At 40.4% G+C, this 25702-nt stretch overlaps 1 protein-coding gene across 6 annotated transcripts in view; it reads right to left on the bottom strand.

The window, feature by feature from the left end:
* eya1 (EYA transcriptional coactivator and phosphatase 1) overlaps window positions 1–25702 on the bottom strand; it is a 63323-nt gene that overhangs the window by 18447 nt on the left and 19174 nt on the right. The window contains exons 1-11 of one of the 6 annotated variants that reach the window (XM_039617776.1): window positions 21558–21824; window positions 13956–14083; window positions 13269–13334; window positions 11863–11940; window positions 9295–9361; window positions 8768–8913; window positions 7764–7886; window positions 3443–3525; window positions 1859–2045; window positions 1092–1234; window positions 274–357 (exon numbers count right to left, since the gene is read on the bottom strand). In XM_039617776.1, the coding sequence (XP_039473710.1) occupies window positions 274–357; window positions 1092–1234; window positions 1859–2045; window positions 3443–3525; window positions 7764–7886; window positions 8768–8913; window positions 9295–9361; window positions 11863–11940; window positions 13269–13334; window positions 13956–14079 (1101 nt within the window). In that variant the 5' untranslated portion in view covers window positions 14080–14083; window positions 21558–21824. Of the gene's footprint in view, window positions 1–273; window positions 358–1091; window positions 1235–1858; window positions 2046–3442; window positions 3526–7763; window positions 7887–8767; window positions 8914–9294; window positions 9362–11862; window positions 11941–13268; window positions 13335–13955; window positions 14084–21557; window positions 21825–25702 lie in introns of those variants that run through there. The other 5 variants (XM_031750072.2, XM_039617777.1, XM_039617779.1 and 2 more) reach the window with 5 other exon arrangements.

Raw genomic sequence — 25702 nt, 5'->3', positions numbered from 1 at the left:
ATCCAGAGTGCAACTGTTGTGAGCCCCTACAGCCGGGCCTGGACGGGCCATGCAGAGCCCCAACAGCTGCAAAGAGTAGTCGGGTTTTTGTCAGATCCGATTGGACTCATTTAAAAAAAGAAGACGAAGCAATTATCTATACATTGAGTTCTGCTCTATCGTCTCACTGTGGGGTTAGAGCAAAGTGAAATCTATCCTCTCCCCCCTCCTTTTAATATTTATGCATTTTGCTGATAAAGTGAATGGCTACTGCCAGAGTCTGATGTCACTCACCCGTCCGTATCTGTTGGCATAAGAACCCGTAAGCAAGGAATGGAAAATGATGATTGTTTCATCTAGGTCCCAGATGAAAACTCGCTGGAGAGATGGGGGGCAGAGGTGGGGGAGAAAGAAACAAAGAAAAACAGAGAAAAAAAAGAGGCAAAATCAATGGTGCACTCTGTAGGGCTGCAAGGTGATCCTCCTGGTCAATAGGCCAGGAGCGTATTCGTGTGCCACAGGGACCAGGATCCATTTGCTTGGGTTGGTCACCGCAACACTTCTCTCATCACCCCACTACACACTTTCCACCCCATGCCCTTTACATTAGAGTAATCAATAGTGACAAACTAATTAACTAGATATGTTAACATGCCATGATGTCAGTGTCTTTAATGGCTGCTATTATCCTCAGTCAAATGAATAACATATTAATGAAGAGTCCTCGAAATTACAGCAAGTTTGTTTTGACACATGGTCACTATCAAAGTGGGCAATAACACCACTTTAAGCAACAGCTAGTGAGCAGCCTTCAGTGAGCGGTATATATGTAGTCATGTATGTCTCTCATCAGTGATGACTCACTTAATCACATGCCTTATTGTTTATTTACACGATATACGAAGCCCTTTATAGATGATATGCGTTTAGTGATGACTCATATATTCCACAATGCATTAATAATGCATTTATAGTTAAGGAATCACGTCTTTAAGTATTAATGCCCATCAAGTGTTAAAGTTGGTGTGGCAGCCATATAGTAAGTGGATTAGTGTCCATGTGTCTCAGACAGGGCGAGGCTGTCTGTCGCCAAGGTAGCGGGTTCACCCTACCTCAAGGTCAGAGTCGGGCGGCGGTGATGGGTTGTTGTTCCTTCTTCCACGGCCACGTGACTTTCCATCCGAGGCTCGGCGCAATCGATCTGAATCTGAATCTTTAATGGGGGTTGATGGACTGTGGATGGTACTGTACTCTCCTGAAAGGAAGGAAAGAAGGAGGAAGGGGAGTATTAAAAGAGCGCACCGAAGACGAGCTTCTATTTGCTTTTAGAAAAGATGTTTAAAGGGACCATTTGTCTTGATGGAGGACAGACAGCATCCTGCAGGAGACATAACTTATAAGACTGCAGGTAACAAGCATGTCATAAATCAGATGCAGAACAAATAATAAAAGCTACTGTGCGCCATACTGATTTAATAAACAAGAGGTAATGGAGTGCATGTCAACTGGAAATAGCTAAAATGTCATTTATCTAAATTGAATGATGGAAGTATGAAATTATATTTAGTTAAAGCCAGCTGTCTTCAGTGTGAATGATGACAATTTCAAATGCAGTCATAAAATTCTGAGTGGCTTATAATATATACAATCTCAGTTGCAAGATGATGCATTAATGTCACATGAAATTATGGAAAATCTTACATCTGATTTCTGTTCTATCTCACCACTAGATGTAGTGGCTCAAACTGTCCTGTTCTTATGTGGTAGAAGTGAACATTTTCTCTGCTATGGAGAGCAAATTCCAAGAGGCCTCTTACCAGAATCAAACTCGTGATATTCAGGTTATACAAGGCAGGTCTAGCTGAGGTTTAATTCCTACCTGCAGGGTTGTCTGTGAGGGCTTGGCTGGTGATGCCAGCGGGTGGTTCCTGGAGGGTGTAGGTAGTGGTGGTTGAGGGCGTGCTGGGGCTGGTGTTGTTACTTGTCATGTAGGGTGAAGTGTAGGGTGAGCTGTTATAATACTGAGCATACTGGCCCTGGCCGAAGGCTGGATAACTTGGGTAGTCCTGTGGAGTAAGTAGGGTAAATTGAAGAAGTTGATCACTTTTAATTAGTTGATTAAAGTGATGCCATTTCATTTAGTCAAACACATGTAAGGGAATAAATTGCAGCCAAAACAGCTTGAATACACCTTAATATTAATTCTACAAGAGTCTAAACTTTACTGGCGGAAGAGATCAACATTCAGCTAAAAGATTTTTCTTTCTGGGGAAGAACACTCATGATTTTCATTTCAGGATACAGATGATCACTTAGAACAACTTTTTAGTAACCCCTATTGTACTTTTCCCTCTAAGAGCATTGTAAGGGGTAAGTGTTCAGCTTTTTCCTTTAATTTGACACAACTCTGTAGGTCACTTGTGTGTCAGTGTTCCTCAAGGTTTCATTCAGACATCTTCCCGATAGTGATGAAAAGAGACGTTACACACATGATGTCATACACTCAAAACTGGACAGCACTGGGGTGTCTGTTCATGGTTTGTGGCGATGGTGCTGTGGTAATGGAGATGACAGAGTTAAAAGAGACATCAGCTTCAAAATTTCTTTGAAGAATTTGTTCTAAGTTCACTGCATCTCGTTTAACATTATCATCTCCATGGCTAGTTCATGACTTTTAGGGAATCCTTTTCTTAAATTCCCTTTTCTTATGTTTCTGTCCAAAAGCCTGCCCAGTTCCAAGCGTGCAAAAGGCTGGACTTATTTCTAAGCTGCTTTCCAGACAATGGGTCACGATCCTATGTTTGCTTGTCTGCAAATGCAAATGGAGATATATTAGCCTTACTAGGACCAACGTCATAATACTGCCATTGTGACTTTTACATAAGTATTACCAGGGTGCTCACTCAGACATAAAGTCAACATGTTCAGAGAAGAAGTGCATGTCTGAGCAGGGATACATAAAAAAAGAGTCAAATGGAATGATAAGTTCAATGGGATGTTAGAGGGAAGATTTAGATCAAAACACAGAGGCAGACAGAAAGACAAAAGGTAGCAGAATTGAAGAAAATAACTAGGTGGTTTGGCAGGGTAATCTGAGAAATGCCCTGCACCAGTGTTGCTACTTTACAGTGCAGATTCCAAAAAATAAATGCAAACACATGTTCTGTTCTGTCTTACATCTGGACAACGATCTGTCTTGTTTTTTCCCCTCCTCCTTTCCTCTGTGGCATAATATACATGTGTTGGAGGAGGTACGGTAGATAAGCCTGTGTACAAAGCTTTTGACATTGTGAATGATTTATGTCTGAATGTGTCATGGGTGAAATGTAGCATATTGAGTACGCATGTTTCATGAAGATTTCCAAGATCTGAGCTTGCAGTTCAAACCTCAAGTATAAAATGATAGCTGCAAATTGATACCAGATTAGAGGAATAAGGAGATAAGGGGGAAATCCGCAGCTACCTGTTGCGTGCTGTTGAAGCCAGTTGAGTTTGTCAGGGAGTTATTTCCTGTGTATAATCCTGACGTTGTTGTGAAAGTCCCACCTATGGGGAGAAAAACATTGGAACTTTAAGTTATGGTACATCAAAAGACAAAATTGAATCTGCAGTAGTGTAAAACTCGATGCAGCGACAGAAATAAAATGGTGCATTGTTAGGAGGGGGGAAAAAGATTCATCTTGAAACAACTATTTGAGTAGGTGAACAGAGGGAGGCCTCAGGGAGAGCTCCAAACAGTGGCCTTATCTTTCTGCTCTTCCTCCCTTATCTGTGATTGGATCAGGCCTGATGAATGACAGTGCAGAGCTGGGGGGGCAAAACCTGCTTCCAAGCCCGCACAATGTGAAGAACACAAGAGACTGTTGTGTGCGAGTTACCGAAGGGTGGTGTTGAGTAAAGGGGGTGGAAACGGTGGATGCACTCTGGACGGGACATGAGTAGGAGGTGGGGGGGGGTGGGGGTATAGTGACAGAGACGTATATGAAAAGAGGGTTGAAGTTAGGGTGAGCAGCTCTGGCATGGTGTGCTACTGAAATCCAGCCCTGATGAATATGTATGCTTCTCGTTCAAAGTATGGTTCTTCTGGGTAATTAAATCACTCAAAAGGGTCGATAGTATCTAATGCTCTAATATCATACATGCTATGATTTGTAGCATAGGACAGCAGCAGCTGCCCTCTGGGACACAACATCTCTCCTCAGTGGCCATCCACCTGTACTGTCATGTCAAGCCAGAGAACAGCAGGAGGGACAGCTTAAAGGGGTCATACACTGGTAGAGAAACCAGATCCTAATTCTTGAGATAACAGTTATTGTGGAGTTTCAAAGAACTGAATAATTTACATAAAAATCTGTCTTCATTTGTATACTTCGATCCACGAATTAATATATAAATGTTACTTCAAACCGTAAAAAAAGAAAGAAAAAAAAAAGAAAGAAAAAAAAAGAAAGAGAATTTGCCAGATTTTATTGCCCAAGGCTTAACGGCATTAAACTGAACTCAAATATTTATATAATCACAAACAATGACTGCAAACTGGTCAAGTAAATAAAACTAGTTTATCCATTACAAAGATGTAGTGAAGGGGATTCCCATTTGAGCAAATGACTTTGAGCAAAGTTTAATTGCAAAATACTCATTGGAAAAGCTGTGAGTAGGGGCCACGATGTGTTGATGTGACTTTTATGTGCAGATTTCTCATCAACTCAAGTGTAATTCATTGTGATCCAAAATAATGACTGCAATTAAGAAATGATTACTTGTGGAGTTTAGTATAAGCAAATTATTCTGCCAATAGTGTAATGCACACATTAAAATAAACAAAACTAAAAATCAAGGGTTTTTGGTCAGTTCTGGTCACTCTCTCTACTCAGTGACAGATGATTCAATTTTAATTATTTCATTCCAAATAAACTGTTAAAAAACACTGAGCCCAAAAAACAGTGGGCTTAGTTACTCATTTCTGTCCATACAAAAGCAGCGGCTATGTTTGTCCACATAGCCGTAGGGGACATAAAAAGGGTGCCGCCATCGTATTCTTTAAACAACTTCTTTACTTATAACCGTAGTCATCCTACCATGGCCAAGAAAGTATCCCACAGCTTCAGTGAAAACGAGGCAGGAGATAGATTTACTGTTCCTAAATGAGGACGTAATTACACCTTTGTTGTCAGACACAAACAGAGGGAGTTCCTTTCATCCTATGGTCATTGGCCCCATCAGGAGGGCCCTCCCACACCGTGACAAACATGAAGCAGCTTTCAGAAAGGGGGGAATGATTAGGGAAGTTTTTCTGTGTGGGTGGAGGGGAGTGTGTATGTGTGTTTTGTGCGTGTGTCTTTTTTTTTGGGTGCGGGGGTGATAAGGCAGTGCATCGAAAGCAGCATGAAGACATTGAGTTTTGACTTGTCAGTTAGCTACACTTGCAGCATAGTGGCTAAAAGATAAAAGAAATACCTTTAAATTACCAGAATTGAATAATTATTTGTGCAGCTTGTGCAGTTTTTACCTCCAGCATGTTTTACATCCTGGTAATTATCAGCGCTGCTCTTTCTTTTCTTGTTTAATATTTTAAGGGGAAGGAGATACGTAAAACTTTCCTGTATTCGCTGAAGAAAGTTCAACATACTGCGAAGGTTCAATTGAACAATAAGACAAAAATAAGGAGCAAGGGCCGCAAAGAACAACAAATTAGCCTAATGCACAGTTCAAACAGTCATAAAAGCTCTCGCTGGCAGGTTTGAGGGTTGCTCTGTGAAGAACAAGAAGCCACATAAAAGCTGAGGGGACCCCCCGCTAGCCCGGTGAGAATGAGCCCATGCTGTTTGGAGTGGTGGTGCTGGTTATAGCAGGGGGAGAAAGAAAGGGCCTTGTGGTTCCCCGGGGGGCATGTTTTCTCTCCCTCCCCCTGTCCTGCTCCAGTTAGTTCACTCACTCAGGACCAGACATCATCCCTCCCTCCTCTCCTCCTTCCCTCCTGCCTTCTGGCTCCACAATTGGAAGTCCATTTGCTTTGCTTGATCAGTCCCCTTGCCATGGGCTATGTCTATCATCAGTGCACAATATTTGTAGCAGAAGTTTGTATGCCCCACTTGGGAATAGCCTATCAAGTCCAGATGGGGCTCTCCTTTTAAAAGGCAACCAAGGCTTCAGCTTCTCCAGCTTGCACTACCATTGGGACAGAATGCTGGAACCCAATTATTCACCTAATTAGCATCTGCTCAGCGCCACAATAAAAACAATGTCTCTGTCTGTTTACGCGCCTCTAATATTTTTCGCCATATTCCCTGAAATGCCCTAAAGTGCCCCAAGTGTCCACTTTATGATTTGGTGCCTTGACTTTAGCAACCACACAAAGCTCCATCGCATCAGAGATGAAAGCAAAGAGCAAAAAACATTAATCTAATCGTCCTCTGCCTTGACAGCTGGCCACAGGCTGGTGGCAGCGACACTGAAAGAAAGGGGAGTATCAGATGTGGAAAAGGAGTCTTTGGTTGGGACACTCGGGCCTGAGGCACATTGCCCAGGCAGATCAATAGGCCGGAGAGAGTAATGATGATGGTGTGGCGGAGGGCCAGAGCCACAGTTAGAGAACCCAGGGCCAGAATAGTGGTCAATCTGTCATCTTACATGGCTGTCAATTACTAACGCACTTAACGCTAACATGGGGGAAAAGATAGGCAGAGATAGCTGAAGAGAGTGAGGGAGAGGCTGAGATAGACGGAGGTTAAAAGAAAGACAGAGTAAGAGCATAATACTTAGAAGATGAATGGGAACATAATACTGTCATCATGAGTTAAACCACTAAGGGCAGGATAGCAGCTTGTGCACTCTGCCGCACATGCTCTGACTTTTGTTCCCGTCTTTCTCTCTCTGCCTCTCCTTTTTTCAGGTGTGAAGTGTGCTCCAAAATCTCTGAATGTGGCCAACTGTATTTGGTTAAGAGGCGTGGAAGAGAGGCTTCCCCTGCCACATCTGCTGCTGAGCTGGTGTTATTTATTGTGAGATGCTCTGGGGGCTTTTCAGCAACATGTGGAGATATTTCAACTGTCACACTTTAGATATTACAGGAGAGAATACAAAGACTGCACTAGCAACTAGCTTGCCCGGTGCAGAGGCTTTCTGAACCAGAGAGAAGCAGAAAGAGTGTAACAGATACACTCCACTGGGCATTAGGCCTGATCTACATTTAAACTGTATGACTGGAGAGAAAGAGCACAAAAAGGGGGAGTGTAGGGTGCACAACTCATCTTAATCGGTTTCAAGGGCATAAATCTCTGTGTTCTCAGTTCTTAAACAAATGAAAATATGATCACAGGGAGAGAAAAAACAAAGGCTGGGGAGCGACATGGCTGGTGCCTCCTAAGTGCTTGCCATTTTTCCATCTGTGTTGATTCTTTTAAGAGAGGAGAGGAAAGGAAGGCGGCCGTTGTGGCTGCACATAACACCGCTGGGTTGCAACCACTATCAAGGGTGAGGGCGAGGGCTGTGCTGTGAATAAGTCTTCCTCTGCATGTAGATAAATCATCATCAGAGAGCTATTTTTCTAATTTATTCCTTATTTGGAAGGGCTGAAAATAAAGACAGGATTTTGTGCATTACATCCAAAAAGAGACTCACTAAAGAAACAGCAAAAAAAAAAAAAAAAATTGTTTGCCATCTATTTCATATGCCGTTGGGTTTAAGTAAAATGTATTTCATCTTGTGGCGTGTTTTCTAACGCACAAAGTCAAACTTCTGAAAAATTGGGAGAAAAAGCAAAGAATTCACAATGATGTCCTCACCCTGCATCTGGTAGCTGTAGGGGGCCTGTCCTGTCTGTGGTGTTGTGAAGCCAGAGCTGTAGCTTAGGAAGCCTGTCTGTCCCGGGGATTGGGACTGACTCAGACCCCCCTCCGTCTTTATGCCTGCCCACAATGGACCTAAATCAGTTAGTGACACCAGATCGGTTTGATGCACAGACAACAGTCAACACAGTTTTAAATTACACTGGACAGCAAAGGGACACCACCTCTGTCTGTTAGCATAATACACTAATCACAGTGGATGACTGGTGATTATCTGTTACTGATTTTCATCATTTGTTGTTTGGAAATTTTATCTTGCGCTGAGTTCCATCACTCCGCACAACAGCACACTACTTTGCTCGAAAACCAAAACGCATGTTTGGATTAGGCTTGTTTTATTTTATGATATTATTAATAACTGTTATTATCATTTAGCATAGGTCACATGAAAAGATGCACAAGTAACAAAACATTATGCCCGTGTTTGCGAGCTACCCTGACCACTGTTTTGGCTGAGTCAGTCACAATGTAGTCTCTAAGCGACGGCAGATTGCAGGACTTCATTCAAATAAACAGTGTAAATTCCTCCACATATTGGAGAGTCTTCTGGGGTCAAAACACTCCAAAGACTTAGGACAAATAAAGTCTACAGTAAGCGATGTACTCTATGCTTCTCTTGCAATGCCAGAGGAAACCAGTTCTTGTTTTCAGATTTATATCAGTAATCTTTCTGATCTATCTGAACAGCTTCATAAGCAAATTCTCTTCTATTGCACTGCAAGAGAATATGCAGGCACTAAACAACAACTCAGCATCTCTCTTGGTTTTGGTGTACAGGAGGAATTCTGGGAACATGAGCAAGGTACTTTTCCTAAACTTCATGAAGAAAAAAAAATTAGTCGTGCATTTCCAAGTCTTTGGGTTAATACAGTTTCAAGAACTCTGACATTATTAACAGACTCTTTCTAGCAAGAGGAGGCAATCATTTGTGTTAATCTTACCATAAGCTGGTATGCCATAGGGCTGGCCAGGCTGGGGGTAGCTAGCATAAGCTGCGGCCTGCTGCATTCCTGTGGTGTACTGCGCCTGTCCATACGCAGCCATATTTTGGGATGAAGGGGTAGGAAGAATATGCGGATATGTTCTGCTATTTGGGAAAAGAAACAAGAAACTAGAGTGAGAAAAGGAAGGCAGGAAAAGTGAGGCCCGTGTTTTACCCCCAAAACCATAACACAAACTTTGCTAACTGACAAATTCCTTGTGATTGAGCTACTTCGTTCTAAACACCCAGCCAAGCTGTAAGATAGACAGCATAGCAAAGCTCATATACATAGTGAAAGAACAATAAATGGCAAAGGAAATTTTTGCAAGATAATAATTACAACAGATTTCAGAGTGCGCTGGCTACAGACACCCATGCAAACAAAGCCAGTCAGAAAACCCCCATCTAGCAGAAGGATCTAATTAAAGAACGAAATGAAGTTGGATGCTGCTTATTTTTTTTACAGAAAAATAAAAGAAACCTTACTTGGAAGGGTAAATCTGTGGAGAGAACTGGTGCGTTTGTCTTGGGCTGAAGCCACTGGTTCCAATAGCTGAGGAGAGTTAAAAAGAAAAGAGGCAAGCACATATTTAAACATTAAGAAATAAGGTAAATATTATCTTTTGCCAACAGAACTTCTGGATTCCAAGGAAACAGTAATTACATTGCATTACTCTATTTATTTTGGTAACCTTATTTAAGGTTGAAAACCGGAGAGCAAGAATGAAGCAAAATAATCAGGTAAAAACATCAGGTCCTCCTGCTGACCCACGTATCTCTGAGATACTTCTGAGCCGCTATGACAACCACTGATATAAACACACACACGATGGCCTGACTCAGTCTCGGCTTGTGGCTTTAGATGCTTTGGGTCTTTCTAGCCACAGCCATATCTGAAGTGACGTCACTGATTGGAGCTAAGAAGTGCTACTCGTTTCATCACTGATGAGTATATGCTTCACCGGTGCTCTTAAGGTTGAAATACAAACAAATCTACAAGTTTTTTTTATTTTGAGTGCAGAAAAAATTATTTAACACAAGATTGCCTTTGTCAGTCATACTGTATGAGGCTCTGGCTCTCTGTGCAATAATCAGGGGATGTTCAAACTCACTCCATCCATCTTCAACAATGTATATATTTCTACAATTCCCTGCCTTCATCAGAATAACTATAATATGCCTTCACTTGTAAAATTAGTTCTGAAATTACTACACTAATTATAGCTGTGGGGTATGTAAAATTGTGCAATATCAGCTGTCTCACTCCATTTTCCTATATAGTGTTAGAGGGTTTCTCCCAAAGCCGCCTCACAGATCAACCCTATCTTCAGTCAAACTGTGCAGGTGAGGCTAGGTGATAGGTAGATAGTTTATTTCCCAACTTTGCACCTGAGACGGAAACATTTTTTTAAGCATCCGCCTGCTATTCATGGTAAATCACAGAAATACTGATTTTTAAATATGCCTTTTGATCAACACAAAGCCCTACTTTAGATAAGACAGGCAACTTTAACACAAAGCTGCTAGCAAGCTCAGATTAAACTGAGAATTAAACTAGCTAGTGCGGTTTTAAGTCGAACAACTCAAAATGTACTTGGCTGCTTTGCATTCTGACACATTCACAGCACAGGGTTCATTTTTCCAGCTTGTCAAATGACAACAGTCACAAAAGTACGTTTAATATCTATAATTTGATTATTTGTAGAAAATCTTCCCGGTTACTGTTGCTGATGCGTGTGTGCATGTGCACACATGTCAACCCACAGAGCACGTGTACGTTAACAGGAAAATATAAATTTACTAACAGGACTCTGGTAAATAATTCTAAATAGAAAGAAAATCTTTAAAAAGAAATTAAATTTGAGAGTGGAAGAGCTACCTTGAATGCTGTTTTGCAAATTTAAACTTTAAATGTTAAAAAAACCCCCAAATTAGTCATATTGAATGAAATCAAAATAAGCTAATAAAATGCAAGAGATGGCTGTATAAATTAAAATCTATTAAGCTTGACAAAATAATTCACAGTTAGTTTAAAACCACAACAATTCAGGGAAGCAACAATCTCAGTCTCGGCATTTAACTGTACCGGAGACGCAGTTTTAAAACATCTGTCTAATCGGTCGTGACATGTAAAATAAGGGATTTGGTTGCGGGGGGCGCTAACTGTATGTAACTGTATGCCCAAACCCCTCACACACGTTATTAATATTGAACACTTTTCCCACATCAGTAGCACCTGCCACTGGACAAAACTTGCTCTTCTGAAGAGCGCTTTGGGTTTCCCCCACGGAGGATATGGGGTATAAGATTACTAAATTTCATTAATACTGTCAGAGACAAAAGTCATGCCGTGATTTATGTGCTCCGAGCGTATAGTATCAAGCATTTAGTCAAACAGCTTAGGAAATAAAGGCAAATTAGCAGCAGGTTAATACCATGTACAGCTGCATGTAGTGCTATTAACAAATGTTTACAGCAAAGATTTCCTGCAGATGGTGGAAAAATAAACCCCCCAAATTTTAAATAGTTATAATTCCTATTATAGTTCCAACAATGCTTATCATACTCTGCGGCCTTTGTTTTATTTAACAATGTGTTTATGTTAGAAAGAGTGTGTGTGTGTGTGTGAGAGTGAGATGCTTCCTTGCTGAAAGGAAGGTGTGAAAAGCCTGGCTCTGATAGGCCGATTGGGTAACAGCCCGTGGAGATCGAGGGCCACTGGGACAGCGTGTCACTCCACCGGACAGACAAGCTCAGTGCATTACAGGTCATAATTCAGTCCTCACTGACATGGGAACCAGTGGAGTGAGGACACACACACACACAGGTGCAAGCAAGCACAGCATATATATATGCTGACAGTTGAGGTAGATCCCCTTGTTCTTAAACACACTACCACACAAAAACACACATTGTAATGCAGTTTTAGCTGAAGGGACACTTCCCGGGTTCCGGCTTATCAGTCAGTCATCTCTATGCTCATCTGCTGTGTGTATGAGAGAGAGGCAGTCGGACACACATTCACACACATTTACACACACCAAAAGGTCTCACCTGATCCTGAGAAGCTATCTAGAGAGGTGTCTGCTACTGAGGTGGCGATTTCGGTGCTGCTCATTGGTTCTGTTTTAACTGCAAACAAAGAAGACACATTCTCAGCGAGAGCACCAAATCAATGTCAGGAAAAAAGGAAAATCTTGTCTCACTACATTAGGCTTCCACATTTTTTAAACAAAAAAAATTTGGGGGGAAATAAAATAACATTTAATAAGTGTATTGCATGTAAAATAAGATCAGCTAATTTAAATGCACAATACATTTGCAGTAGTCCTATGTATATGTATTACTGAATTGTCTAAATATGTTTGGTAGCGAATCTCCTAAGCTAGGTTTTCTTTTGATCTCTTGTTATTTATCTTTCAGACTGACAAAATAGAAAAGATCAAAACTAAAAGAGGAAAGTTTTTTATCTACTTAAAAAAGAACCATGAATTAAACTTTCATATGAGAGTGGATTCTAGTAAATGTAAAATACTAAAGCTTTCTATTATTAATTTAAAGAAAATAACCTGACATATCAGTACTTAGATGTGGGATGAATGGAAATAAGTGCAGTAGATGTGCATTAAATTTGCTGATAAAAAGCGATACGCAAGTACGACTGAAATGTCAAGGAAATATATGGTGTACAAAATCTTTTTAAGAGGGTGGGGAACGCTGTTCGACCTTGACGCTATTATACAGCTCAGCAATAGATTTGCAAAGACAATTTCACAGCTATCTGACAGCTCAGGAATCTTTGAAATCTATCCATTTCACTTCAGGCGGGCTGAAGGATTTTTTTCTTCCTTTTTTGGCAAAACAAATTGACAATGTGGGCAAAGGAGTCATGCTCAGTGGAATCCCTCATGGTTGAAGAAGCCATTTGCTGTCATGTTTTACATGTTTCCACTATGCTTGCTCAGTGCACGAACATATGCTGACAAAGGGTAGTTCTTTTCAACAGCACACTGATGAAAAATAGTGGTAAATGCATGCATAAACTAGCACTCAGGTCACAGAGCACACAATAACCACTGTATTCAGGAAATCAGCATGGAACAACCAAATTAAAAAATTAAAAATTACAATGCTTATATGCAAGTTCACAGTACGACCAATCACTAACAATGAACTCAAGTCTGTGTCAAACCATGCTTGAAACAGAATACCACAAAAAATAACAACAAATACCAGAGTTTCTGAATGAAAGGCACAATAGTTGAGGCGATTTTATAACTTTGCAGCTGGTAAATAGTAATATAATTTTAAGGGGAGATTTTAAAGAAAACAAATTTCTTCACCAGTCAAGCAGATGGTTCAAAATTACAATGAGTGCTTTCGGTTGAGTTGAAACAAACAAACAAAAAAAAACAAAACACCAAGTATTGTCCTTTCATTGTCACCAACAGTAGACAAACCTGCAGCGGACTGTGAGTTTGAACCTAACAACCAGTCTGCAGTGGTAAGCATTGTGATGTTATCACCTATGGGAAAGACAGAATGGCAAAGGGACACATGACAGTCTACATCACGACTACGGGTCCTGTGTGTCATGAACAAACAAACAAAAATAATAAATAAAAAAAATATACTTGAAGCAAAGTCCATTCTAAAGCTTATCTGACAATGTTTTATGATTTGGGCATGACTTCTTCACTAAACAAAGGCTCAGATTTGAAGCACAGGTGAATCGCCTGAGTGACTATAACTATGTAGAGTAGAAACCACATGCAAAGTGCCATCATTTCCATTTGTGGGCTTTGAATAATTACATGGGTGCTTAAATAAACAGCTAATAGTCACGAGAAAACGACCAACACAGGTACTGAACTGTGTTAAGGCTGAGAACCAGCAAATGTCAAATGAATCCACGCCCCATTTTAGGATCTGGTTAATACTATATTACAGCAAAAGTTTTGATAATATATCCTAAAAAACATCTAAATATCAGTTCAACACTCACGCTGGCTTTATTGCTGTAAAGCATCGATACTGTGATAAAATCCTTTTAGGTTTACTGTCACAATTTTCAGTTATTTTAGGAACTTTAGCAAGCATTAAAAGAGAGAAAGCTAAATGTACGCACAACAGCACTGCACACATACCTTCAGTGCCATTGGGTGTCATGGAATTGTTACCGATGTGTGAGTTGTCAAGGTTGGGACCATTAGGAGATTCACTGCTTCCACTTACTCGGCTGTGCGGACTGGCTAGATCCTGCATTTCCATAGACCTGACGAGACACACACACACACACACACACACACACACACACACACACACACACACACACACACACACACACACACACACACACACACACACACACACACACACACACACACACACACACACACACACACACACACGCAGGCACACATCAAATCAAATTAGATAGTCTGGTTTCAGGGAAGGCGCAGAGCTCTCATGCAGAATTCTGTGTACACAGTGTGCATGGTATAAAATGGTGAACATGAGAGAGTAAAAAGTACAGAAGATAAGCTAAAAAAAATATGTATTCCACTGCACTTACAGTAGAAAAAATACACAATTTAATGCAAGTTTACTATTTTCTATCTTGCATGTGATATTTTTCAAATTGCTTTAAATAAAGCAATTTTTATGCTGTGCTAAATGACCAGCAAAAAAAAATATTAGATTAAAATGAAAGAAGTTCACAAGACAAAAAAGTTACACACACACAAAAAAAAAAACTGTGTGGAACTGAGAGTGATAAAATGACTGGTAAGCATTTTGACAGCACAGTTTGAGACTGGCAGTCACAATTTAACGTGATGTGAACGCAAAATGTTTACTCTTAATTTAGTCTGATGCTTCTTGAAACAAAAATGGCCTTAAGTATATATCGTTTTGTGTGATAATGGAGACTGTTAACAGATGTTTGCTGGTTAGAAGCAACGCTCAGCATGCCTGTTAAAAACGCAGCACTCTGCTTGATTATAAGAGTCTATGCCTCAGTGATGGGCAGATGAGAAGCTCATGAGGCATGTGTTTGCTCTGGCAAGCTCCTTAATTGTTTCTGTGTTTATACAAAAGACCACGCCACTGAAAACATTATTCTCTCGTCTCATTTGTGCGCTCAAAGGATCTGATCGAGCACAGACAATGGAGCTGAAAGAAGGCACGAGTGATTTGAAAAAGTATGGCCACAAACTCTACACCCCATTTGTTTCTGCCGCTGCTCCCGTTGCAACAGTGAGTTAACGAAATTAGGATAAAATGTTTTGTACATTATACTGTCATTTTTAATTATATTGCAGGGCTCGGGGTATCTCTGCTATCGATAAACATCGGCCTTTACAAAAGGCCACAAAGATAAATGCTCAAGCAACTCTGAGTAGTCTGAGTGATATCAGATGCCACCAAGAAACAGAATTATGAGATAAAAACATTAAATTATGATATGCATTCACTGGGTTTAAAATAACATTGCAATGATATTATGTTGTAATACTTTCCAGTAGATTTTGGCAGATGCAGTCATTTCTTGGGGTTTAAATCCAAATCAATTATTTATGGGAAAAAATATATATATTTAAGCAAGACAGTACACACCAAAAAGGTAATTATAATTAACAAAAAACAGCAACACAAAAGTCCAAGTCAGTCTTCTTCACGCGTGCTCCAGTAATGGAAGCTGCATTGCCTTTTTCCCAAAGGTATATTAATTTACTCCTCCCCTAAAAATATCACACCCGCTAAGCATACTCTTAAGGATGATCCAGAATAAACTGACCCTATTTCTTGCACACACGGCTTAATCCTGTTTTCTTTTCCTTTTGCCAAACTTTTTTGTCATTAACTGACGGCTAAAAAGCCTCCTATCTCTCTAATCAGTCAAGCCGAGAAATGCCGACAGTTCTTTAGCAGACTTTCTAAAGCAATCTCTGATGCCACACAGAGAGCTACATGTCTCTGATGCTCCTGGCACTGGCACAACTGTGCTCTTACCTGGACCTAGATGGCTTTGAGTCCTCTCAAACCACACTCCCTTTCTTTATTCTGCCTCCACCTGCCCCAGCAGAAACAATGTCACTCCTTGTTATTGCAGCTCGATGTCACAGTCCGGAGCCATCCATGACACAAAAAGGCTTGTCTGAGAAAACATTATTGTTATTCTGGAGCAGAATGGGAAGAGAGGGCTAGCAGGGGAACAGAGGCTCACATTGTCTCGCTCTGAGCCGCAGCCCCGCTCCACTGTTGTTTCCTCCTCCAGGTCCTCCCTCCTCCCTGAGCAAGGGGAGCATGGCCAAATGACGGAAAGGTGATTCATCATTGGTCTACGACAGCTGCAAACTGGATTAGCCCTCCCCCAATCAACATGCAAAGCGGCTTAGCCAAGGTAAGCAGGAAGGGGTGGGGTGGGGGGGGGGGGGGGTGTTGGGAAGGGGGTGAGGGAGTGAAGGTAGGCAAAGGGGTGAGGGGTTGTGGATAGAAGGGGGCTGAGGGCCAGTAAAGGGTGGGAGAGCCTGCCTACTTTCCTGCTTGAGGTAGCCTGCTGCTGCTGGAAGGAAGATGGGACTTGTTGAGCAGTGGCAAGTCAAGCGTGACACCCCTAGCATCTTCAGCAGATCTTTCATCTGCAATTGACACTATCTGAAATTTATCAGCACTCCTCCTCTAGGCATACTGACAGGTCCTAATGACCATCAGGGCTGCCTTCCCTAGGCCTGCCTGTGCCTGGGGCACAATAGAAAAATGCACAACTTCACAGCCGACTCACAATGGCCATGAAATAAAGAACGGGAGAAATACACACACACTTTCTCTGCGGTAACACAAAGGTTCATGCTTATGGCTTTTTTTTTAGCACACAAAGACACATAACTCATTCCTGTATGTCTGCATGTGTACACACACACACACACACACACTCATGCACAGGGCACTACAGAGGCCCCCAGATGAGTGGCGTACACACACACACACACACACACACACACACACACACACACACACACACACACACACACACAGGGCACTTTAGAGGCCCTCAGATCAGTGGTGCATCTCAGACAATGAAAAAGACTGGAAACGAGAACATGGAGAGCATATGGAGCCACATATGTTTCCTATGACGCTACGAATGCCTCTATTACTCTCCTTTAGCTGACAGTTACATTTTGCTGTCCACTCCCACTCTGCTTGTCTCTCTGCAAACATCAAGCAGAGCCATATACTTGCATGGCTATAACACTATATTAGACCTGACTCCAGCCCACCATGGGAATACAGGGTCCAAAAAAGGTCAAAGGTATTCATATGGTCAGGTAAAAAAAAAAGAGAGAGAGCAAGACGGAGCGAAAGATGTATAAAGTCTTTTTTCAAAAATCCTGCCATGATTTTTTAATGGCTGACTGTTTACATGAGCCAGGGTAACCTGAGCTCCATGGTCTAAGGTTTTTTTTCTTCTTTTTTTCCCAACAGGCTTTGCTCTTCACACCAAGGCAAAGCCTTCATGAACACCATTCCAGCTTTACAATTTGCCTTCTCTCCCACTGCTTACGATACATCCATCTTAGCAAAAAACCGGTATATTTTATGCTCACACCTCACTTTTACTTTCACAAACCACAGACAACAGCATTTCTTCCTCCATTAATTTCTTAATACTGAAATACACAAAAAGGATAAAAAAAAATTACAACATGAGTAAAATCTATATTTATAGAATATAAAGAAGAGGCAAAAGCAACGGAGACGAAAGAGAAACACATTTTGCCACAGCACATTAAGAGAGATCACAGAGTTGGGGGAAGCTGTGAAGCGAGAGTGTTGTGGTGGGATGATGTGGTATGGTGTGTGTGGTGGCTGGCTTCTCTCTTCAACAGTTCATGCCAATAAAGCCATTACCATAGTGGTGTGTCAGCCTTTGCCAGCAGGTGAAACCAGCCAGGTGAAGGGAGTGAGGGAGAGCGGGGAAGATGGGAGAGGAGAAAGGAGGGGGCTTGGATTTAAAAGCAAAAACATGCCTTTCTTCATCATCGCTAAATATTTAGTTTTTTCTTTAAAAAAGGTCTGCATTTAGCATCTTTGATGTGCTTCTTTACTTCAACCTGAACTGCCAGGTCTTTGAAGCTAACAAGAACAAAGCCTGACTAGATGAAGCGTTGGAAGTGTCATCAAAAGAAAGAAGAAAAAAAAAAGAAGTGCCACAACATGCTTCATTCAGAGCCGTTAGCAGGCTTTTTTTTTTTTGCTACGCTTTACTTATTTCAAGACCTGCATTTCCAAAGATAAATATAGCTACAGCCAAGCTTTTAGCAAGATCATCTGAGCATGCAGGGTGCCTAACCAAGCACACACTGTTTCTTCTTCTTTGCTGCATATACCTGTTATTATACAAGCAAGGGTTGCTTATTTTCATGTACACACTGTCGTAAAAATTGTGATTTGTTTAGTATTTTAAGATCTTAATGCACATTTTAAAAATGCACAAGACAAGTAAAAGTGGCATTTTTCAGTCAATACCCCCTTTGTCATTTCTAATACATATTTATCTTATAATCTACACACAGTCTTTTGTATTTTACAGACTATATAAGCCATGTGTTGTGCGTTACAACTTTTGCAAAACAATGCTTTAATCAAAATCTAACTTTAAAACAACTAATCCCCACTTAAGCTGGTCAGCTGAATCCACATGGTGGCCCAGGAAAAATAAATCCACTCGCAAAGAATGTAGATGCGGACAACAATTGGACACAGATGTGAGTGGAATTAGGCACAGTTTACAAAATGCTACACTTCACTTGTGTCTCCATACGTGGCCAAAAAAAAATGACGGCTGCCAACAAATGCAACATTAAATACACTGGTGCTTTTTCACCCTGTCAGTGTTATTAATTTTGCACAAGCACTGCACATTTCTGATAAAATGAAGTGACAAGTGAAGTTCAATACTGGTGTATTTTTAATATCCTTTTTTTTTGTTTAGAAGAAAAACAATTTCTGTTATTTTATTTATTACGACTTCATCATGGCCCGTATATCTTATTAAAAAACAAATCTAAACATAATTATTTTTACTTAAAATATAATGCATGACTTTTTTTTTTAATGCATACATATAATGGAGGAGTATTCAATATATTTTAGCACTACGTGCGACGTGCAGTGACAATTGAAAGCGCATGGTGCTTCACATGCAATTTAAAATTTTGTACTTGTCTACAATTAAAAGCACAATTATTAACAGATGTGCTGTTTGTTGATGTGCAATTTGTCTCTCTCATTTGGTTCAATATGACATTGTGCTCCAGCAATTCGCTCAATGGCTACATTAAATCTGTTAATACTGTGCTCTTCAACCCTCAAAATTATTTCCAGAAGGCCACTTTGCCTTTGAGGGGCCATCAAACAAGATTTAAGGTGGACATTTTATCACAACCTGCCTACCACCGTGACCGCTGCAGAATGAGAGAGGCTTTACGAGAAAAAGGTGAAAGAAAGTCCAGGGACAAATCGGAATGATTATGAAGCTTTAATACTCGTCGTTTTAATTTTCTCAATCCTGAAAAAGCAATTTGTTATATTGAGAAAAATTAGTACTTGCACAGAATAGGAAACAACACACATTTTAAATTGCAGACTTCAAATTGACAACGCCAAAGGTTGCAAAGTAGTTTTAGCAATATTGTTTTTATAAAAACAAAAACATAAAACATAAATAAATTAAACTAATTCTGTGCAATGCAGTTGCAATGAAATACATTTTCTCAGCGCCTTGCTTTTTATTCTGACTCGGCGTAAACATATTGCCCTTTACACACAAAAGGCACAATAGTGGGTATTAGTGATTGAGGACCTGCAATAGCAATCATCAGGAAAGCTTAGAAAAGGCTCGGAGCACTCATTTCCTGCTCTTTCAACCACATATTTCAGATCTAAACAGGGGTGTGTTAACAAAACAACACCCCACAGTATTTAGTAAACAACCCCTTTCCACTAAATGCCCAGCATGGGCTACTTAATAGGTGCTTCCCTATTATCTTCTTCCTTCTCTCGAGCTCTCTTCCACCCCTCCATCTTCCTCCCTAACAGTTGAGTGAGGCTCGATCAATTAGCCGTCTGTGTCTTTCACCATTTTCAATCTCCTCTCTGAGAGAAGAGGATGAGAGCTTGGCCGGCTAGACACATCCATACGGAAGGCATCAGTCCTTGGGCAAACAATGCCACCATCACCGCCGACCACTCCTGCTTATAAACACTGCTGCTACACATGCATGAAGCACTGCAGCCAGGCAGAGAGACCCTGATCTCTCTCTGTGTAAAGCAAATACACAGTGTAAACAGCCCCAAATCAGCCTGCTCATTATCTGTTAATTGGATAAATACGGTTATTGTGTGAATGAATGGCTGCAGCAGGCAGTCAAACACACTGTCATGTTTGTCTACATAGAGCGGAGGCTCACTAGGCGATCCTAACCTCTCTATTTCCTCTCTTTCATCAGCACACACCTTTTCTAAACTCCAAAAAAGGGCAGGCGTTTGAAAATGGCAGGAATTAGAGGATAAAAAGAAAACAAATTTCAGAAAGATGAAATGCGCTTCACACGGACACATGCACACACACACACACACACACACACACACACACACACCATACAATAATTCCTCGACTTGAGATGTAAGCCTGTGATCATACGCAGAACATTAAACCAGAACATCCTTCAATTAGAGAGGCTAGTGATTACAGCGGGTGAGTCATCTTCGCTACACGTGAAACACTGGCGAGCAGAGAGGCAGCACGGCCGAGAAGCGAGGCCTGTTGTCTTGTTTAGAGGCTGTGAGCCTCTCAGGTCTTGCAACATTCCTCGCTTCAGCAGATGGCATTAGATGTCAGCTGCTTTGACTGTGCTCATTTTGTTTGTTCCGCCAGTAACAAAAAAAGGGAACTACGACAGTGCAGCATCTTTTCCACACTTCAACAAAATGTAGTGTGTTAAAGAATAAAAAAAAAGAGGCTTCCATATTTCAAATGCGAATTTTGATGTATTTACGGTCTTTGTATTATTTTGAATGCCACTAAAGACATTGGGCTTTTTTAAAAGATCAAATATATTTTTACTCGAAGGTCAAAAAATTAACTTAGGCCAAAAAAAGAGATTTTTTTAATGACTATAAAAAAATTATATCTGTTTTACACTGGTAATTTACATCTATAAATTATTATTTTTGTAGACAAATTTGACTGGAAACTTGTAAAACTCCGTCTGACTGCATGTGGTATAAAAACAGAGCTTAGTGTATGATTTTGTGTAATTTTTTTAATTGTTTTATATTAGCTGGATTTACTAACGTGAAATGTAATTAAATACTTTTGCTATTTATCTGTTATCATTAATAAACTGCAACTACCGCGTGAAATTTAAAGCCTTCCTTTTGAGTTTGTGTTACCATTATTTTTGTAAGATGCACTCAAGTATTACATTTTTTAAATTGTAAAAATAAGGGTTGTCATAGGTGCTGTTTTAAAAGATAATGTCAGTCATAATTGTCACACTTTCTGCTGACATTAATGCTTTAATTGAGTATTATCTGCTTGCTTAAACACTGACAGAAATGTATGAAATAAGAGAAACTCTCACACACACTATAAGACTCAAGAAATACTGATCGTGTCAGGACAGTTAGTAAACCAGAATGTCAAATAAATATCGCATAGAAATTAAAGTCATACTCACTAGAATTATGGTTGAATCCCTGTGTGTTTATCCCTTCTTATATCTTCCTTAAAAAAAAAAAAATCTTGAGAAAGATCGTTCAGTCCAGCAGAGCGGGTGGCAAACTTTCTAAAACACTTCTCAGCTATCCGTAGAACCTGTAGCACGATAAATGTAAACTACAAAACTACTTTTTTCTTTTTCATTTTAGGTGTTGGAACCCATTGAGCCCCACGCGGTATCTCAGGAGACTCAGTCCCATTGAGAAAGAGAGTTGTCCGATTACTGCTTCAGGCAGTGACTAGTGAGTGTCTGAGGAAGAGGGAAAAAAAGAGAGAGAGTGAGCGAGAGCAAGGGAGAGGGAGGGAGGGAGGGAGGGAGGGAGGAAAAAAAGGCAGTGAATGAGGGAGGGAGAGGGAGGCTGCTGCCGTTTGAAAAAGCAGAAAAGTTGCTCGGTGCTCTCACAGGAAGACTTTGGGTCTGGAGGAGGCACGGGGGAGTTGTGCCTCACACCAGCTTCCCATATGTCATTAACTCAAAGCTTTAAGCAATAGAGTCCTCTCCAGATTGTATCAGTGGAGACTAAGACAATGAAAAGGCTGATCTCTCCACTGCCCTGTCTGTCCACTGGAACACCAGGCTCTGCTCACACACCCTCAGGGCTCACACTTTTCTTCTCCCCCCTTTCTCTGTTGTTTTTGTTATGCTCTTTTTTCACCACAAACCACATTTTTTTCTTTCTCCTGTGAGCCTTGGGTCATTGCTGGATTTCTTTCTGTCACAGAAGGACTTCAGAGAGTAAACAAGGGGCTAGGTCATTAGCTAAGGTGATGGGAAGCCAGAGGTTTTAAAAGCGGCCGAGAAACTCGGCTCTGTTCATCTCCACAGCGCTCTAGTGGAAGTCCTCCGTCAACACATACACACGGCATCTGTGTGCAAGGTAATGACTGCCTTCTGTCTGCTCCAGGTTATTATTTCAACTGCGCAAAGCTGCAACACAAGGCCACGCTGCTACTGATGAGCTTGAACTGGTGATTTATTCAGGCTGGTGATGAGGCGTGTACAGATTTTGCTTCAACATGTCATGACATTTTTTTTTTCAAGAATATCAAGTCTGTGTAAATAATGGTTGAGATATCAATGAACCGTTTAAAATATGTTTAATTTCCACAAAATAAAGCTGTGGGTTAAATACCAACTGTAATACTGACAAATGATTACCAAGAAAGAGGAAACCATACATTTACTATGGTAAAGAGGTGGTGAGAGAAAAAGAACACCCACGGCCAGAAGAATAGCGTGCTGTGTTAGTGGCTGGGCTTTTTGTGTGCTACTTGAATATCTTGTTAACTCCCAGTCAGTTGGTGATGATAAGAAATTAAAAAATGTCACACATGTCACTGAAAGAGCACGTTCAAATCTTTATGATTACGATAGTATTTATTTAATATTAATGAAAATGAGTTAATCAGTTTGCACTTGATCAGCTGTAGTGTTCAAGGCCCACACTGAAAGCAGGTCGACACCAACCGGCCTCTGTGTAGCAGTAGTCAACGAGGAGCTGACAGAAATAGATCCGGGCTGCACTACTCCTGATTTAAACACAGAGCGGTAATAATGTGGACGTGCCTGAAATGCAAGCGCTGCCTGCCTTTCCAAACCCTCAGCCCACAGGTAAATCCACAGGATCACATTGCAATATCAGATCATGAAATATATTGCACATTGAACAGATTCTTAATAGCTAAACTGACTAATAGATGCTTGGGGGCTCTCAAGCAACTAGTTCTAATAGCAGACGAGTACACATGCCAATTAAGTTACTACATTCATTCAGTGACTCTCCGTTTTAAGTGGCTGTGTAAAATTAGATTGAGATGTAATTTTGCAAGTGAGTTATTTTCAAATTGTACAGTATAATTATCCAGAGTTGTTTATGTCTCATTGAGTAAACTCAGATTTTCCTCTTGCATGCATCCTGCATCTGAATGTTGTGAATCAAAGTTCCAATCAATCCAGCAGTTTTACTGCTAAACTACTATTTTCATGTCACGGAGTATTAAATTTAAGGTCAATAAATGAAAATTATCTTACGGAAAATGGCAGATTAAACTTTGAATTGAATTGTCAATATTATGAGCTTGAGAGTTTGAAAACTGAAGTTTTGCACACAATCAAAAAGAGCAACGATATACTATCGCAGTTAGGGGGACTCAACATATTCAAAGTAAAAAAACAACTTGCAGATTAGAGCAATAAAATAATCGTTTGTGGAACTGTAAAAACTAAGAGTGCCTCTACATCTGCCAGATGGAAGCTTAACAAAAGATGCACTGATACTGTTCGACTGACATCAGCGCTAAAACACCACTTGCCAAAAACTATATCAAGTAAGAAATTTGAGAAGAGAGCTAAGATTAAATGCGAAGCCGTTCTTTATTAAGGATTATCTTGATGGGACTCACTGGTCTTCATGAGGGGCTGCAGGGATGCCTAACTGCAATTTAGAGTGAGGAGAGATCTGCACTGTCCTCCACTGCCAATAGGTTATCCACTCAGCTTCTTGCACACATGGAAAGAGACATCAATTCCAACTGGCTGATGCAGTTTTTGAGATAAAGAATTAAGAGTTAACATAGATCTAACTCAAGTAATTGTGGCAATTTTTTTACTCTGTTGTTCCACAAAGGAGAACATCTCAGTAAAGTGAGTTTACCTAACTTGACAAAGAATATATAAACAGTGTGAAGGGAGTAGGAACGGTGTGACAAGGGATCAAGTGGTTCAGATGAAACAAAATGCTAACACCCCGGTGACACAGTTGCAATATTTTCATATGCATATGCTGCAAACTTGTTTGGGTAGAACTACTAGAGTGTTTGCACAATGTCACACGTTGGGGGATCAAGTTCCTTTTTTGACATACGTCTCAGCAAAGCATTACATTCAAAACGTTCCCCCAAGAAGAGAAATCTGAACTTGGGATAACTTTGGATAAAATAACAGTTTTATATATTTATACAGGCATTACCGGGTGAAGTGTTCACCTTTTAACTATGGAGAAAATACAAAACCTTAACTATACAAACCTCCCACTCCTAACTTTGCCCCTGACCCAAGTGTGACGTGAAGTTTGCTGGATCGCAATTTGTCAAGGAGTTTGGTAAGTCCTAGTTTCTGGATATTCCAGAGTTGTTCAATGTGCAAAGTTTCCTGTTCAAAACAAAGCAACACAGAGCGACATTTTCTTGATAAAGCAAGAGTACTCTGATGACCAAGAGAAATACAAGATCACTTTCAAAACTATTCCACTCCTTCTCTCTTCCAGTGCATGCATTTTCTTCTGAACTCTGTAATAGTAGACTTAAAAGCAACTTTCCTAGCAACAATGACAACTCCAGCACTCGAAGCAAAAACAAAAAGCAACCAATGTCATTTTGAAGACCAAAAACATGTTAACACATTTCAAAATGTCTTTCTGCATCCAGTATTCAAGTAAACAGAATATAACATTTGCCTATCTAACAGGCTTTCATTAAATCCAAAGAGAATCTTTGATGATGATAAGCTGCCACCACAAAAAAGATTTTGACAGTGCAGACAGATAATTTTGAAATCCCTCAAGGTAAATTAGTAGCAAGTCAAGTGCTTTCAAGTGGTGAATGAAAGTTCTTAGTGAAGCCTGAATTCCTCATAAACAAACATCAGGTTGGATTGGCTCGCTGAGGAGCAGTGATAAAAGTAAACACAGCATACCTCGACATGAAAATACACTAGCACTTTTCTCCAGAAAGCAAGGAACAAAGGAAATGGTTAACCTCAGTGGACGTCACAAAGTTAAATGAACAGAGTGACCTTAGTGTTGCAGCCATCTTGATTCCAAATAAAACACGAGAAACATGTTTTGAATTATGAGAAAATGCCATTTAAGAAAAAAACAATATATATATACTTAACTCAATCTTATAGAGATTTAAGAATTTACAAAAGCAATTACTATATTTTGTAGTTGCCCCAGTGCTTGCTAACTAGTATGTAGTTAAAAACTCTCCATGGACACATTTGTCCATGAATATGCCATAAGAGACAAGAGTAGTTTATGACCAGTGAAGCACACCTGGGGAAAGTCTATAAGGAACCCTGAAAATCCTCAGACAGATACTTTA

Source organism: Oreochromis aureus, linkage group 9, assembly GCF_013358895.1.
Source record: "Oreochromis aureus strain Israel breed Guangdong linkage group 9, ZZ_aureus, whole genome shotgun sequence".
Taxonomy (NCBI): Eukaryota; Metazoa; Chordata; class Actinopteri; order Cichliformes; family Cichlidae; genus Oreochromis; species Oreochromis aureus.
Note: the sequence above shows the minus strand (reverse complement) of the source record. Positions and strands in the feature narration are given on the sequence as shown.